Here is a 16,528-nt window from a genome sequence, read left to right as displayed (position 1 = left end):
GCAATCCCAAAACAACTGGAGCACCACTTGAACACCATTGGCATTGACAAATTCGCCATTAGTCAATTGCAAAAGGCGGCCTTACTAGGAACTGCTTCCATCCTGCGACGATATCTGTAATACCATCAAACATCCACATCTGCCTATCCCAGGTCCTGGGTAAGGACTCGATAGGTAGACAAAATGCCAAATCCAGTCTAAACATCTGGCTGACTGTGCGATGATCCATAATAATAATAAAAAGTTGGAAGGGACCTTGGAGGTCATTGAGTCCAACCCCCTGCTCAGGCAGGAAATCTTACACCATTTCAGACAAATGGCTGTCCAGTCTCTTTTTAAAAACTTCCAGTGTTGGAGCATTCACCGCTTCTGGAGGCAGGTTGTTCCACCGGTTAATTGTTCTAACTGTCAGGAAGTTTCTCCTTAGTTCTAGGTTGCTTCTCTCCTTGATTAGTTTCCACCAGTTGCTTCTTGTCCTGCCTCCAGGTGCTTTGGAGAATAGCCTGACTCCCTCTTCTTTGTGGCAGCCCCTGAGATACTGGAACACTGCTATCATGTCCCCCCTCGTCCTTCTCTTCCTTGAACTAGACATACCCAATTCCAGCAATCGTTCCTTATATGTTTTAGCCTCCAGTCGCCTAATCATCTTTGTTGCTCTTCTCTGCACTCTTTCTGGAGTCTCAACATCTTTTCTACATCGTGGTGACCAAAACTGGATGCAGTATTCCAAGTGTGGCCTTACCAAGGCATTGTAAAGTGGTATTAATACCACTTGGTATTAGATTCTTTAAGGTAAACAATGCCTCAAAGTTCTTTGAAGACTTTCATCTGTCGGAACCATGACATCTCACTTAACAACTTTCTCATTTAGTGACAGAAACTTTGGGTTCCACTGTGGTCATAAATCGAGCCCTACCTTGGACCTCCTACTTGGACTGTCTTTCGAAGGTGATGCAGAAAACATCCACTTCTATTTTTGTGGGGATTGGGTGCCCTGATTTCTTTGTACTTGGCTGACATCTGGTCTTGGTGATTTACTAACTTTGGGAATCAGCAGCCTGGCTTTGTTAGGGGAGCGGCTTGCTCTCACGCACACCCACACCCATGCAGCTTGAAGGGGAGGAGAGCAAGCAAAAGAGAAAGAAGGGGGAGAAGAGGAGGCAACAGGTTTTTTCCCTGACACACACTCTGGCAGTCTTAGTTTCCTGGACGGACAGACCATCATCAGCTAATATCCAGTCCCAGCTAGTGCCGATGAGAAAGCAGGTAGGATACGACAAAAATGAGCATGTTCTAATTACTCACAGGTTGGGATTGAAGTTAGGAAAGCAGTTTGGGAAATGAAGGCAGAGAAAGAAAGGTGGTATTATTCTTCTATATTTGTGTTTGGCTCACCTTTTCATTAGGCAGGTAGGTTATCTCCTCAGACAGCAAAAGGATTTGGCCAGGTGTGAGGCAGCAAGGGCCACCATCTGGCTAATTGCTTCGGGTGAACCACGTGATCTCTAAGTGGTTATGCTGTCAAATGAATCTTGCTACATGTAGCAAAAAAGAACACCTGGTAAGAAGATCACTTACCTGGAACATTTCTTTGTTTGGATAGTGAAGAACAGAAAGACACATAATCTCTTTGAGCTTATGGGTGCAAATTAATGGGCAATATTAGTGCATGAAGAGCCAGCCGAATACAGGTAGTCCTCAGCTTACGGCCACAATTTCCATGGCTTAAGCAGACAGTTGCTTACTGAGTTCTGCTCCATTTTATGACCTTTCTGCCACAGCTGTTCGGTGAAGCACTACAGTTGTTAACTTTAGGAACACGGTTGTTAAGTGAATCCGGCTTCCCCATTGACTTGGTTTGTCAGAAGGTCACACAAGGTGATTCCGTGACCCTGGGACACTGCAGCTGTCATAAATACATGCCAGTGGCCAAGTGGCTGAATTCTGATCACGTGACCATGGAGATGCTGCAATGGTTGTAAGTGTGAAAAATGGTCATAAGTCACTTTTCAGTGCTGTTGTAAGTGCAAACAATCACTAAATGAATGGTTGAAAGTCAAGGACTACCTGTATCCCCTTTATATTGATTTCCCCTGGCATCACTGAAATATCTGGATCTTCCAGAAAGCTTGCATTATGTTTACACAGCAGGATGGAATAGGACAGGGGTAGGCGACCTTGGCTCTTTTATGACTCGTGGACTTCAACTCCCAGAATTCCTGAGCCAGCATGGCTCAGCTTGGAAACCTCTCCCTTTCCCCTCAGCATGGCTGGCTCAGGAATTCTGGGAGTTGAAGTCCACCAGTCATAAAAGAGCCAAGGTTGCCTACCCCTGGAATAGGAGGAGAGAAAAGAAACCTCTAGCAAGTTCTGTGAAAGAAATTTTCATCTGGCCTTTGTGGCTTTTCTCGTGGCCAACGGGCTCACCACGAGAGGGTCCGGGCATCCCCGCGCCGGACGGAGTGAGAACAANTGAAACTGGCATCATTTCAAAAGGAACTTTTATTGAGAGGTAGTGAAAGCAGAAAAGCAAGGCAAGATCTGAATATTTCCTGAGCAAACCATTACATTAAAACACCAGTCTTCAAACCGCTGCCAAGTGCCCATCTGCCCAGTCCATTTCCAGCCAATCCTCAGATGTGAAGTTGTTATGGGAATTGGAGGGTGAAAGAGCGATAAAGCGCTGTTCCCAGGCTTTGCATCTTCTTCCCAGCGAAGTAGAGATAAGGCAGATGGCCCCAGGCACATTTCTCCCTCCTTTCACATCCAAAGAGATACATCAAAGGTTGAAAGAACAAAGCAGAGGAAACACAACCAGAGCCCACAACTTACCCCTTCCCAACTGAATGGCAGCATCCCAGCAGTGGTGGGATTCAATTACCTGAACAACCAGTTCTATTATGCGATGCAGGCCTGGGCATCACGCACTTCTGGTGGGCCGTTCTAGGCCTAGGAGGCCTGGAGGAGGCCTCCGAGGACTAGAACGGACCTCTGGAAGTGGTATCCATGTACTTCTGGTGGGCCGTTCTAGGCCTGGGAGGCCTCCTCCAGGCCTCCTAGGCCTAGAACGGACCTCCAGAAGTGGTATCCATGCACCTCTGGTGGGCCATTCTAGGCCTGGGAGGCCACCGAGGCCTCGACTGGACTTCCAGAAGCCAGCCGGTTCTCCAAATTCAGGTAAATTTAGCTACTGGTTCTCCTGAACCGGTGCGAACCGGCTGAATCCCACCACTGCATCCAAGGAATGTTTCACGGGGCCTGACACTTCTGACAAGCAGTTAATGGGAAAGGCTGAATTCATTTAACAATCCTATGATTCATTTAACAAATGCAGCGATTAGCTTAACAATCATGACAAAAAAGGTCATAAAATTGGACGTGACTCACTTAACAATTGCTCAGCAATGGAAATTTTGATCCCAGTTGTGGTCGTAAGTTGAGGACTACCTATATTGTGAAGGTAGTTCTGGTTTGAAAACAACACTTTTACGTTTTAGCTAGAAGATATGGACATGGGGTATATTTGCAGTAGGCTGGGCATAGGCGGAGGATGATATCATCTGTCTCTACCTTCAGGAAGCACTTTCTGCTCTTCCTTTTATACTGGTGAGTCAGAAAGTGCACATCTGCCCAATGCCTCTTCATTTCCTTGCATCCTTCCAAACCATTCTTGCTTCCATCCTGTGGATCCACTTCTTCAACCACTGCTTTTTGCTCTTTAAACTCTATCTTTTCCAGAATCCTGCCAGTTTTGTTCAACCAAGACTTCCTTGGTCTTCCTCTCAAAGCATTCTCTGCTCTTTTATATATTTGCTTTGCAATTTGATCCTCATTCATGTGACCACGGCATGACACGTTTCAAGTGTTAAAACTTTGCTAAGCGGTGCAAGAATAAACCCCGTTGCATCAATTACATTTCTAATTTTTTTTAATGTAACATAAAGGGGTGTTTTTTTAACGTAATTAAACACAGCTTAGAATTCCATAGAATCCAAAATCCACATTGGTGAATGATCAGAGAATGTTTACAGAAGGAATTGAAGGTTAGTAAATAGACTTGAACTTTTGGACAGAGCAGAATTTGATTAGGGCAGGTTGATTGTGAAAGTAGGACAAGATTCCATTCTTTATAGAAAAAAATGCAGAATTACAACTACTGTAGGTTCTAAGAAAATCAGAGTCAGATCTTTGAATTTGCTGGTGTCTAAAACTCTCATAGACACCATCACCTTTAGGGTGATTAAGATGTACAGGTAACCCTTGACTTACAACCATTTGTTTAGTGACCACTCAGAGTTACTGTCAATTTCTGAAATGAACGTGGCTGAAGCCATCTTTGTCATTCTCAGTTGTCACACAGGTTGGGAGGAGAGGGGGAAGAAACCAAAAGTATTGTTAGACTAAACATGGAGTGATCCCGGGGGAACCAAGGTCATTCTCACAGGAGCTGGAAGGTGGAGAGAAGAAGTGTTATGGAGCCCGTCAATTGCCCTCATTGGGTAGCGTGATCAATAGCATAGTAGGGGGAGGGAAGTGTTACATTTAATTACATTGAGTCCCCTAAGAGGAATTTTAGAGTTGGTTTCACTTTTCACCATGCCGATATTATGTATCCAATAAACATGTTCTTTGAGGAAACTTCAAGCCTCAGAATCTGATTTGTTTGGGTCCATTAGTTGGAACCCCAACAGTTACAACAGCACTGGAAAAAGTGAGTTATGACCATTTTCGAAGCATCCCCATGGTCATGTGATCAAAATTCAGACGCTTGGCAACTGGTTCATATTCATGATGGCTGCTGTGTCCAGGGATCATGGGATCACCTTTGATGACCTTCTGACAAGCAAAGGCAATAGGGGAGCCGTGTTCACCTAACAACCGTATTGCTAACTTAATAACTGCAGTGATTCACTTAACAACTGTGACAAGAAAGGTTGTAGAAGGGGGCATGTCCAGCTAGACATAACAACACTGGACCCAGCGTGAGAAACAAGGTTTTTGTAACCAGAGCTGATAAGAAAATTGGCGGCCTGGAGAACAGGAGAGCGAGCCCGGGCTTCAAGCTAATTGGGGAATGTGATTTATGACGGTTAATTGGAGGAGGGAATTGTGCTTTGATACTATGTGCTCAGAGGAGGGGAATTTAGTTTTGGGCTTCGATTATCCCAGTGCCGATGCTATGCTACTTAAAATAATAATAATAATAATAATAATAATAATAATAATAATAATAATAATAATAATAATAATAATAATAATAATAATAATAATAATAATAAAAGTTGGAAGGGACCTTGGAGGTCATTGAGTCCAACCCCCTGCTCAGGCAGGAAACCCTACACCATTTCGGACAAATGGCTGTCCAGTCTCTTCTTAAAAACTTCCAGTGTTGGAGCATTCACCTCTTCTGGAGGCAGGCTGTTCCACTGGTTAATTGTTCTAACTGTCAGGAAGTTTCTCCTTAGTTCTAGGTTGCTTCTCTCCTTGATTAGTTTCCATCTGTTGCTTCTTGTCCTGCCTTCAGGTGCTTTGGAGAATAGCTTGACTCCCTCTTCTTTGTGGCAGTCCCTGAGATACTGGAACACTGCTATCATGTCCCCCCTCGTCCTTCTCTTCATTAGACTATACATACCCAATTCCAGTAACCGTTCCTTGTATGTTTTAGCCTCCAGTCCCCTAATCATCTTTGTTGCTCTTCTCTGTACTCTTTCTGGAGTCTCAACATCTTTTCTACATCGTGGTGACCAAAACTGGATGCAGTATTCCAAGTGTGGCCTTACCAAGGCATTGTAAAGTGGTATTAATATCACTTGGTATTAGATTCTTTAAGGTAAACAATGCCTCAAAGTTCTTTGAAGACTTTCATCTGTCGGAACCATGACATCTCACTTAACAACTTTCTCATTTAGTGACAGAAACTTTGGGTTCCACTGTGGTCATAAATCGAGCCCTACCTAGGACCTCCTACTTGGACTGTCTTTCGAAGGTGATGCAGAAAACATCCACTTCTATTTTTGTGGGGATTGGGTGCCCTGATTTCTTTGTACTGGGCTGACATCTGGTCTTGGTGATTTACTAACTTTGGGAATCAGCAGCCTGGCTTGTTAGGGGAGCGGCTTGCTCTCACGCACACCCACAACCATGCAGCTTGAAGGGGAGGAGAGCAAGCAAAAGAGAAAGAAGGGGGAGAAGAGGAGGCAACAGGTTTTTTCCCTGACACACACTCTGGCAGTCTTAGTTTCCTGGACGGACAGACCATCATCAGCTAATATCCAGTCCCAGCTAGTGCCGATGAGAAAGCAGGTAGGATACGACAAAAATGAGCATGTTCTAATTACTCACAGGTTGGGATTGAAGTTAGGAAAGCAGTTTGGGAAATGAAGGCAGAGAAAGAAAGGTGGTATTATTTTTTTATATTTGTGTTTGGCTCACCTTTTCATTAGGCAGGTAGGTTATCTCCTCAGACAGCAAGGATTTGGCCAGGTGTGAGGCAGCAAGGGCCACCATCTGGCTAATTGCTTCGGGTGAACCACGTGATCTCTAAGTGGTTATGCTGTCAAATGAATCTTGCTACATGTAGCAAAAAAGAACACCTGGTAAGAAGATCACTTACCTGGAACATTTCTTTGTTTGGATAGCGAAGAACAGAAAGACACATAATCTCTTTGAGCTTATGGGTGCAAATTAATGGGCAATATTAGTGCACGAAGAGCCAGCAGAATACAGGTAGTCCTCAGCTTACGGCCACAATTTCCATGGCTTAAGCAGACGGTTGCTTACTGAGTTCTGCTCCATTTTATGACCTTTCTGCCACAGCTGTTCAGTGAAGCATTACAGTTGTTCACTTAGGAACACGGTTGTTAAGTGAATCCGGCTTCCCCATTGACTTGGTTTGTCAGAAGGTCACACAAGGTGATCCCGTGACCCTGGGACACTGCAGCCGTCATAAATACATGCCAGTGGCCAAGTGGCCGAATTCTGATCACGTGACCATGGAGATGCTGCAACGGTTGTAAGTGTGAAAAATGGTCATAAGTCACTTTTCAGTGCTGTTGTAAGTGCAAACGATCACTAAATGAATGGTTGAAAGTCAAGGACTACCTGTATCCCCTTTATATTGATTTCCCCTGGCATCACTGAAATATCTGGATCTTCCAGAAAGCTTGCATTATGTTTACACAGCAGGATGGAATAGGACAGGGGTAGGCGACCTTGGCTCTTTTATGACTCGTGGACTTCAACTCCCAGAATTCCTGAGCCAGCATGGCTCAGCTTGGAAACCTCTCCCTTTCCCCTCAGCATGGCTAGCTCAGGAATTCTGGGAGTTGAAGTCCACCAGTCATAAAAGAGCCAAGGTTGCCTACCCCTGGAATAGGAGGAGAGAAAAGAAACCTCTAGCAAGTTCTGTGAAAGAAATTTTCATCTGGCCTTTGTGGCTTTTCTCGTGGCCAACGGGCTCACCACGAGAGGGTCCGGGCATCCCCGCGCCGGACGGAGTGAGAACAAAGACACAGAGTCAAATTCTCCTCGGGGTGAGTGAGCCCCGAGCTAGCTTGAGACAAACCTTTTATTGAGGTTTTTTAGGGGTGGGTTTCAAGGTATCAGAAGGCAAGCATATGATCCTGATTTAACCACTCATAATTTGACACATTGGGTCGGATATGCATATATGGCAAGTATGTTTACAAGCATAGCTAAGTCTATGTGTGCAAAGCAGTTTTTTCTATCATGTCCGGATTTATCCGGACAGGCTCTGTGGTTAGCTTTTCTGAGCAGTTAGCAACAGCAGGTGTGAATACATTTCTATAGAGCTTTTCCTGTTACATGATGTTCAGATACAGCAAGGCAGGGAAACATTATGTGGTTTGGAACAGGATATACAAAATTACATATGCAATGCAGCTACATTTTCTTACTTGCTAGTTTTTTGTACATGGTCAGATTCTGACAAGAATCTACATCTGCAGGTTTCTTAGCTAATGCAAAGCAAAATTACCTGACCATTGCAATAATCATTCCTAACAATGTGGTTGCCCTACTATTGTCCTAGGCCTCTAGTACGCAAGCTGGCCACTGGCCTAGTCTTACTATAGAAGCCTGACCCATAAAAATCCCAACAGGCCTTGAACTTGCCCATGATCAGATACAAGATGGGAAAGACTTGTATAGAGGTAAATGATAACAAGGGATGAAGAAATGATCCAGGGATCTATAATCACAGCAGGAATCTCCTTTTATTTATGTTATTTATTAAATTTTTATGCCACCCATCTCCCTTACAAAGTGACCATGGGCAGCGTAATTTTATTGGGACAGACATTTACCCTTGACAGAAGCAAGGTATGGGTTTTGAAATGCTACCAGATTGAGAAAAGGCAGAACCAGGAATTAATAAGAGGAAGAACCTAGATCATTAAGCAATCAGTCATACTTTATTTGCCAAGAGTTGGACACAATAGAATGGATAACATCATCGTCATCACTTTATTTGTCAGAGTTTATATTTGCCATCAAGACTAATTGACTTGATTGAATGTTGGCAGGTTGAAAATGTCAAGTGGAAAATTGGCCTTCTTGTGTCCTCAATAAGCTAATCTTTACACTGCCATCGTCAAAGAACCTTTTGTTTTCTTCATTCCCCAAGTCTTCCTGATATTTGAGTTTTTTTGAACTTGAGCCATGAACCTCTCCCCCCCCCCCATTCTCTCACTCTGGTTGCAAGTTCACAATATCTCAGAATTTTATTATTGATTGATTTGCTTGATTTATATAGCCCTTCATTTCACTTTATGTGACTCTAGGCGTCTTACAATCATATAAATAAAAAGACAAAATACATCATGGAAACCCAAAATAAAAACACATTGCACCTGGGCATCATCTAATCTCCCATTCATACAACCAGAAAATGCCCAGGACTCCAGGCTTGAGCATAATGTTTTTAAGGTATCACAAAAGGCCAACAGGGATGGGATCCATCTAATCTCTGGGGGAAGGTATTCAATAGGGTGGATACCATTGTGGTCCCTTGACCAGGCAGTTGAAGCCCAATTGAACACACCAAGGTGGAGACTGAAACAACACAACTTTGGTCATGAAATGTCTAAAAGAAAACCACCAAGCTCAGAGAGCACCAAGCATCTCACAACACAACTTTATTCTGCTCAGAAGGAAGACATAGTAATAGCAATAGCCAGGGCTTTTTTTTCTCATAGAATGCCCAGAACGGAGTTCCGGCACCTTTTTGGGATGGAACCTTGCAGGGTAGGTAAGGCGGGTTGTATGATGTGTGTGAGTTCCGGCACCTTTTTTTTTTTTTTTTTTTAAAGAAAAAAAGCACTGGCAATAGCACTTAGACTTATTAACCACCTCATGTTTACAGAGTCAGCTTATCACCCCCAACAATCTGGGTCCTCATTTTATGAACCTCGGAAGGATGGAAGGCTGAGTTAACCTTGAGCCAGTCAGGATCGAACTCCTGGCAGGTGGGCATTCAGCCCACAATACTGCGTTCTAACCACTGCATCACCATGGGGAGATATCTTTAAAAACCCATGTAACATCCTTGTTTACAGCCAAACCTTTTATACCCCTAAATCACAAAACCCATAAGCCCAGATGTCACCGTCTCGTGTGTTGTCCCTCTTTCCCTTTTATGGCTAAGACTCCTATTGGACTTATTTATTTATTAAATATGTTTGCTGCCCATGTCTCTGTGTCACACATATATATAGCTGCAGGTGTACATAGGTTAGCCACAAATTTTCATAATATAACTGTCATTCTGGAAGTTCTTATGGTCTACTTTAGTAATACTTTAGCAATATTTGCAAGCCTGTGGGTTTACTTCCTCCTGCATGTCTTGTCCTAAAATACACCAGGCAAGCCAGACTCTGATCTTGTTTAAGCTTTTGAGCTCAATATTCTGCTTTGCCAGACTATTTTACAGATACAACTCTGTTCCTTTAGCATGTATTCAGCAAAGCTTCTTGATTAATATAATATACATCTATGGTTGTGAATTGTTCTTAATTTACCTTTAGCACCAATGCAGAAAAGGCTCTTTTTCTATCTCTGCCAGCTGACTCTCCCTAGTTAACAGTAACCAGATCAGGCCTTTCCTGCTAGATCAGATAGGCCAGAGAAACCATTTGGGAGAGATGGTCTCATAAGTAACTCAGTCTTAAGTAATCTCCTCACAACCAGTGCTCTGAATTGCCCCCAGAAGCACACAAGAAGCCAATGCAGCTTGCAAACCAGTGGCATCACATGTTTTGGGTAACTGGCACCAGTAATTGCATGCACCAGTTGAAGCTTCAAAATACTTTTTCCAGAACAGTCCCATGTTAAAGCATATTGCAGTGGTCCGATCTGGAAATCCAAAGAGCATGAGTGACTGTGAGCAGGTCCAGGAATGAGTACACTTGACACACAGCCCCAAGTTACGCAAAGGTCCTACTAGCAATGACTACCATCTGCTCTTCTCTGTCCAGGGTGACCTCCAGATTGTGCACTGGGTCAAAGCCACCCCATCCAGAAACAAAGATAGAAGGTCTCTGGAACTAAGAAACTCAAAAACTGCAGAGCACCTCAGTCTGGTTTGGGTTGAGCTGAATTGAATCAAAACCAAATTAAGCTTTCCAAAATATATATTAAAATGAATTTATGTATTCATATATTCAAACTTAGTTGTATTATACAGGAGGAGTTATATCCAGTCAACTGTTTTGTGTTTCTCTTTCAGATATAGCTACAATGCTTCGTTTCTTCTGGTCACATCTGGGCTTTTTCTTCTTCTTCTCATTGGTTTGCAAATGTCATTCCAATAATGACACTCCGGTCACTACCAGCAGTGGCCCCATTAAAGGCAAAACCGTCTCGACCAGAGCTGGTTCCGTGACTGCCTATCTGGGAATCCCCTACGCGGAACCTCCAGTGAAGAAACTCCGTTTCCAAAAGCCCGTCCCACATCAGCCATGGAGTGAAGTATTGGAGGCCACCAGTTTTGGCAACTCTTGTCCCCAGACCTATGTTCCTGGCCTTCCTGATAAAGACATATGGATTGCCAACACACCTCTTTCAGAGGACTGTCTCTTTCTTAACATCTGGGCACCCCACCCTCGACCGTCAACACCAGTGCCTGTCCTTGTCTGGTTCCAAGGCATGGGCTTTATCACTGGCACAACCTCACTAGATATATATAATGGAGCAACCTTGTCTGCTACAGAGAAGGTCATAGTGGCTTCCATGAATTACCGCTTGGGGGCGCTAGGCTTTTTGTCCTTGCCACCCTACGCTCCAGGAAATGTGGGCTTGTGGGACCAACATTTGGCCCTGAAGTGGCTGAAGGAGAACATAGCAGTCTTCGGGGGTGATCCAGCTCAGTTGACTCTAGTCGGGCAAAGTGCAGGAGCAGTTTTGGTGGGTTGCCATCTCCTTTCCCCTCTGAGCCAGCCCCTTTTCGCTCGTGCAGTACTCCAGAGTGGCGTTCCCAATGCCATTTGGCCCTGGAAGACCCCCCAAGAGGCCCACACAGATGCAATAATGCTCAGCAAAGAAGTGGGGTGCGCCAGAGATAATGACAGCGCTGTGGTGAGCTGCCTACAGGAGATAGGCATTGAACAGAAGAACTTCACTTCTCTGACCCTGATCAACTCATTGACCACCGATGGTGATTTCCTCCCAGGTGAAGTCCCAGATCTGCTGGACAGTGCAATTCTTCAGGGAAAACCAGTTCTTACTGGTGTCACTGATGATGAAGGGTCTGCTTTTGTATTGCTTATGTATTCAAGCACAAAAACAAACGGAGGAACATTAACATGGGAGCAGCTTCTCCAAGGTGTGACAATAACTATGCGAAGAGGGACTAACAAAGAGGTTGCGCACACTGTTGCCCAGAAATTCAGTGAAGCTAACCATGGTCAATACCGTTTGGCATTTTCTCAGTATATGCGAGATTATTTCATGGTGTGTCCCTTGGTCGAACTTGCTGAGAAGATCAGAAAAGCTAGGAAGCCCGTGTATGTTTACTCCTTCAGTCACCACCCTTCTGGCTCTGGATGGCCTGAGTGGGTAGGGACGCCCCACGGAGCAGAGATACCGTATGTCTTTGGAACCATGGCGTCAGCAACAAACCGATCCATCACAGAGGCCGAGGAAGCATTGAGCCGTCAGACGATGAGATACTGGGCACAGTTTGCCAGAGGCGGGTAAGGAATTGAGCCCTCCAGCCTATAAAACAGTCCTTGCCTGTCCATTCATGAATGAGATTCTTGCTTTTGGGCAGAGGAGCTGATTAACATGAATGGTATGGGGGGGTGGGGGAGTTCATCTCTTACCAATTTCCCATTTTCCATGCAATTGCAGAGAGTAATTCAGGTTTTGGGGCCCCATTCAGTAACATAAGGTTAGGGCAGGGGTAGGCAACCTTGGCTCTTTTATGACTCGTGGACTTCAACTCCCAGAATTCTTGAGCCAGCCATGCTGAGGGGAAAGGGAGAGTTTCCAAGTTGAGCCATGCCAGCTCAGGAATTCTGGGAGTTGAAGTCTACGAGTCATAAAAGAGTCAAGGTTGCCTACCCCTGGGTTAGGGAAATGTTTTCTCAACAGTTGTCTGTTGCTGATATTTTCCATGGAGTGCCATTAATATTTTTCCTACTGTAGCGTTCCAGGCAGCCCTTAGCAGCTGAGTCTTGCAACTATTATATTTCCCATAAGTATTGACAATTGTATTGTGAAAAGTTGAAATGGCAGCCACTTATTCCTGTGGTTCTGAAATCAGCAGTAACCAGCCAGAAGAACACGGGACTCCAGCAATGGGACACAGCACTCACTGCTTGATCAGGCAATGCACCAGGTGGTACTTTTTGACCACCTCAGTTGGGAATCGTCATGTTTCTTTCCCAATGGTCTGTCATGGGCAAACCTTATACCAGGGGTGTCAAACTTGCCACGTCACGTGACGTGCTGTGACATATCGTGACTTTTCCCCCATTGCCGGAGCTGGGTGGGTGCGGTTTCGGCATGATGCATCCAGCCCGCAAGCCGGCAGTTTGACACCCCTGCCTTATATTAATGTTTGGAGGAATGATAACTAAAACTGGGAGTAAAGGCTATGGTGAACAAGGCAGCTATGGTGCTCATACTTGACGATGGCTGGCAATAAAAGTACCGACTGTGTGAGCACCATCTTGCAATGAGAAGAAAGAAAGAAGGAAAGAAAGGAAGGAAGGAAGGAAGGAAGGAAGGAAGGAAAGAAAGAGAAAAGAAAAGAAAAGAAAAGAAAAGAAGGAGAGAGGGTATGTGGGAGGGAGGGAGGGAGGAAGGAAAGGAAGGCCCTTGACTTTTAAATCTAGTTATTTATATCAGTGGACTCCGGTGCCTATAATTCTTATAAACAAGCAAGAGATTATTTGTAATCCTACCATAATTTTTCAATTTCGTTTATAGGACTCCGACAAGGCCAGAGGCAGATGAGGTACAATGGCCCCTCTTTGACACCACAGAGCAGAACTTCTTTCACATCAGCACAGCAGCACCCCAACTCAAACAGCTGTCACCTGTCCCACTCTGTGATTTCCTGGCTACGCTTCCTGCAAATGCTGTACCATCATGTGAGTTGAGCTCTTTGGGAAAATAAATCCTCTCACTCTAGAGCAGCATGGCAATGAGGAGGAGGAGGAGCATCTGGTTTGTGAGGATGCTGTAGGAAAAATGGCTAGTATATTATGGGTGAAGGAAACTGCCTAGTAACCAATATGGTGTAGCACTGTAGCGGATGAGTGCCGCTTTGAGACTGGGGAAGACCATGTTCAAGTCCGACATACTTGCTGAACTCTCAGTTCTGCCTATTTCACAAGATGGTGGTTTTGAAGATGAAATGACGGGAGATGCACTGTAGCTCCCAAAGGAGAGATGAGGTAGAAGGATACAGGCGGCCCTCGACTTATGACCACAACTGGGCCAGAATTTCTGTTGCTAAGCAAGATGGTTGTTAATTGAATTGTGCCCGATTTTATGACCTTTTTTTGCCACAGTTGTTAAGAGAAATGCTGCAGTTGTGTGGTTTTTAAGTGAATCCAGCTTCCCCCATTGACTTTGCTTGTCGGAGGCCTTGCAGATTGCAGATGGTGATCGCGTGACCTTGGATGCTGCAACTATTGTAAATACATGCCAGTGACCAAGTCCCAAATTTTGATCATGGGGTCGTGGAGATGCTGTGATGGTAATAAGTGTGAGAACCTGCTATACACCACTTTTTTCAGTGCTGTTATAACTTTGAATAGTCTCTAAAGTAGGGGTGGGAAACGATGGCCCCTTCATGACTTGTGGATTTTCTGAGGGAATTCTGGGAGTTGAAGTCCACAAGTCATAAAGGGGCCATCATTCCCCACCTCTGCTCTAAAGGAATGATTGTAAGTCGAGGACTACCTGTGATTATTGATTACTAGGAATAGCTATGACTAATGATTACTAGGAAGTAAAATAGCAGTTTATCCTATTTTCTCTACTCCTGCTTCATGAATATGGATTGCTACCAAATCTGGTGCATGGATGGCTACTTACCTTATCCATATTTTTTTTACTTTTTATCTCATGTAAGAGATGAAAATACTTTTTGCTATGAGTCAAATAGCACCTGGGAGCAGCTGGCAATAATGTAAAGATTAACCAGTCCTGTTAGCAAGTTTCTATGGATGTTTTTCAATTAAAAAACATACAATTTGGTCAGTGAGCTAAGCTAGTCTATTATATTAAGTATTATTTGGTCCTGTGACTTTTTAATACGTGAAGTATTTAATACGTGAAGTATTAATACCACTTTACAATGCCTTGGTAATGCCACAGTTGGAATACTGCATCCAGTTTTGGTCACCATGATGTAAAAAAGATGCTGAGACTCTAGAAAGAGTACAGAGAAGAGCAACAAAGATGATTAGGGGGCTGGAGGCTAAAACATATAAGGAAAGGCTGCTGGAATTGGGTATGTCTAGTTTAATGAAGAGAAGGACGAGGGGGGACATGATAGCAGTGTTCCAATATCTCAGGGGCTGCCACAAAGAAGAGGGAGTCAAGCTATTCTCCAAAGCGCCTGAGGGCAGGACAAGAAGCAATGGATGGAAACTAATCAAGGAGAGAAGCAACCTAGAACTAAGGAGAAACTTCCTGACAGTTAGAACAATTAACCAATGGAACAACCTGCCTCCAGAAGCGGTGAATACTCCAACACTGGAAGTTTTTAAGAAGAGACTGGACAGCCATCTGTCCAAAATGGTGTAGGGTTTCCTGCCTGAGCAGGGGGTTGGACTTGATGACTCCAAGGTCCCTTCCAACATTACTACTACTACTACTACTACTACTACTACTACTACTACTACTACTACTACTACTACTACTATTATTATTATTATTATTATTATTATTATTATTATTTTAGTTTCTTATACTTATCCCTTGTTTTTTTTTCCATTGGCAGAGAAATCTCCAAAAGACCTCGATCATGAATTGGGAAGTTGAACCAGGAATATGGAATATGGCATGTGAAACCAAGAATACAAATTAAATCAAGATATGAGCATAATTTAGCTGTTATATGAGAAGAACTAAAATCCTATGAAGGGGATGGGGAGTGATTGGCTGAGCTTTAGTTCAACAAAAATCACTGAGTGAACCCAGTTTGCAACAGTGGCATATGTATCTCAGCCTATGGCAACTCCACTTCTTGCTCTGTCCCTTTAAGTGGTATAATAGAATTGGAATAGACCAGGGGTCTTCAAACAGCGTTCCTGGCTGAGGAATTCTGGGAGTTGAAGTCCACAAGTCATAAAAGGGCCAAGTTTGAAGACTAAGTATATTTAGCTATGGGTGCAACTACCTTTAACTGATTTTTAGAGGTATAATCATTGGGCTTTGGGCATCTTAAGGAATAACCCATATATCATTTCTTCATATGGAGGGAAACCCTAGTAGTTAGTCCGGGTTCCAATTTCCTGGAAAAAATCCTATGCTGTATATAGATACAGTCTCTTTAGAAAGAGGCCAATTAAAAATGGGAGGTGGTATGGAGAGTGTGAATACATCTATAAGTATGGCTGGATTGTGCATTTGGGTCAGCTTCACATCTAATACAGACACTTAATAGCTCTAAAACTGTGGGCCACTAGTATGAATGACATTGCACCCATCTTCTGCTAGAGGTCAGCTGGGCAATCCCATTTTTTCCATTACATCTTAATACTTTCCATATCATCATTACCATCTTCATCATCATCATCATCATCATCATCATCATCATCATCATCATCATCATCATCATCATCATCAAGGCCGCCAATAATAATCTTTTTTCAATCATATTTGGGTTTTTTTCCCTTTCTTAGAACAGATTTTCTTTTTAGCCTCTTTCCACAGTTGATTCTTTTAATCATTATCATTAAATAAAGTGCATACTAAAATTAAAAGGAAACTCTGTAACATTATTTTTCTGTGAAATCTTTTAAAAACTATATAGAAATCAAAAGATTTATTA

At 43.5% G+C, this 16,528-nt stretch overlaps 1 protein-coding gene across 1 annotated transcript; it reads left to right on the top strand.

Annotated features, from left to right (window-relative positions):
- The first annotated feature begins 6,189 nt into the window (after positions 1-6,189).
- Positions 6,190-16,291, top strand: LOC107296160 (cholinesterase). The gene is made up of 4 exons (XM_015825505.1): positions 6,190-6,303; positions 10,745-12,209; positions 13,450-13,613; positions 15,476-16,291. Coding segments are annotated over exons 2-4 (1,620 nt in total). The 5' UTR covers positions 6,190-6,303; positions 10,745-10,755; the 3' UTR covers positions 15,478-16,291.
- Positions 16,292-16,528: the final 237 nt, after the last annotated feature.

The sequence above is a fragment of the Protobothrops mucrosquamatus genome, unplaced genomic scaffold, assembly GCF_001527695.2.
Source record: "Protobothrops mucrosquamatus isolate PMUCROS unplaced genomic scaffold, P.Mucros_1.0 scaffold2668, whole genome shotgun sequence".
Taxonomy (NCBI): Eukaryota; Metazoa; Chordata; class Lepidosauria; order Squamata; family Viperidae; genus Protobothrops; species Protobothrops mucrosquamatus.
This window is presented reverse-complemented; position numbering and strand designations above follow the sequence as displayed.

Coding starts and splice junctions, on each gene's coding strand:
- LOC107296160 (XM_015825505.1), top strand. CDS start 10,756: ATGCTTCGTTTCTTCTGGTCACATCTGGGCTTTTTCTTCTTCTTCTCA. Junction 12,210..13,449: donor GCACAGTTTGCCAGAGGCGG/GTAAGGAATTGA, acceptor TTTCGTTTATAG/GACTCCGACAAGGCCAGAGG.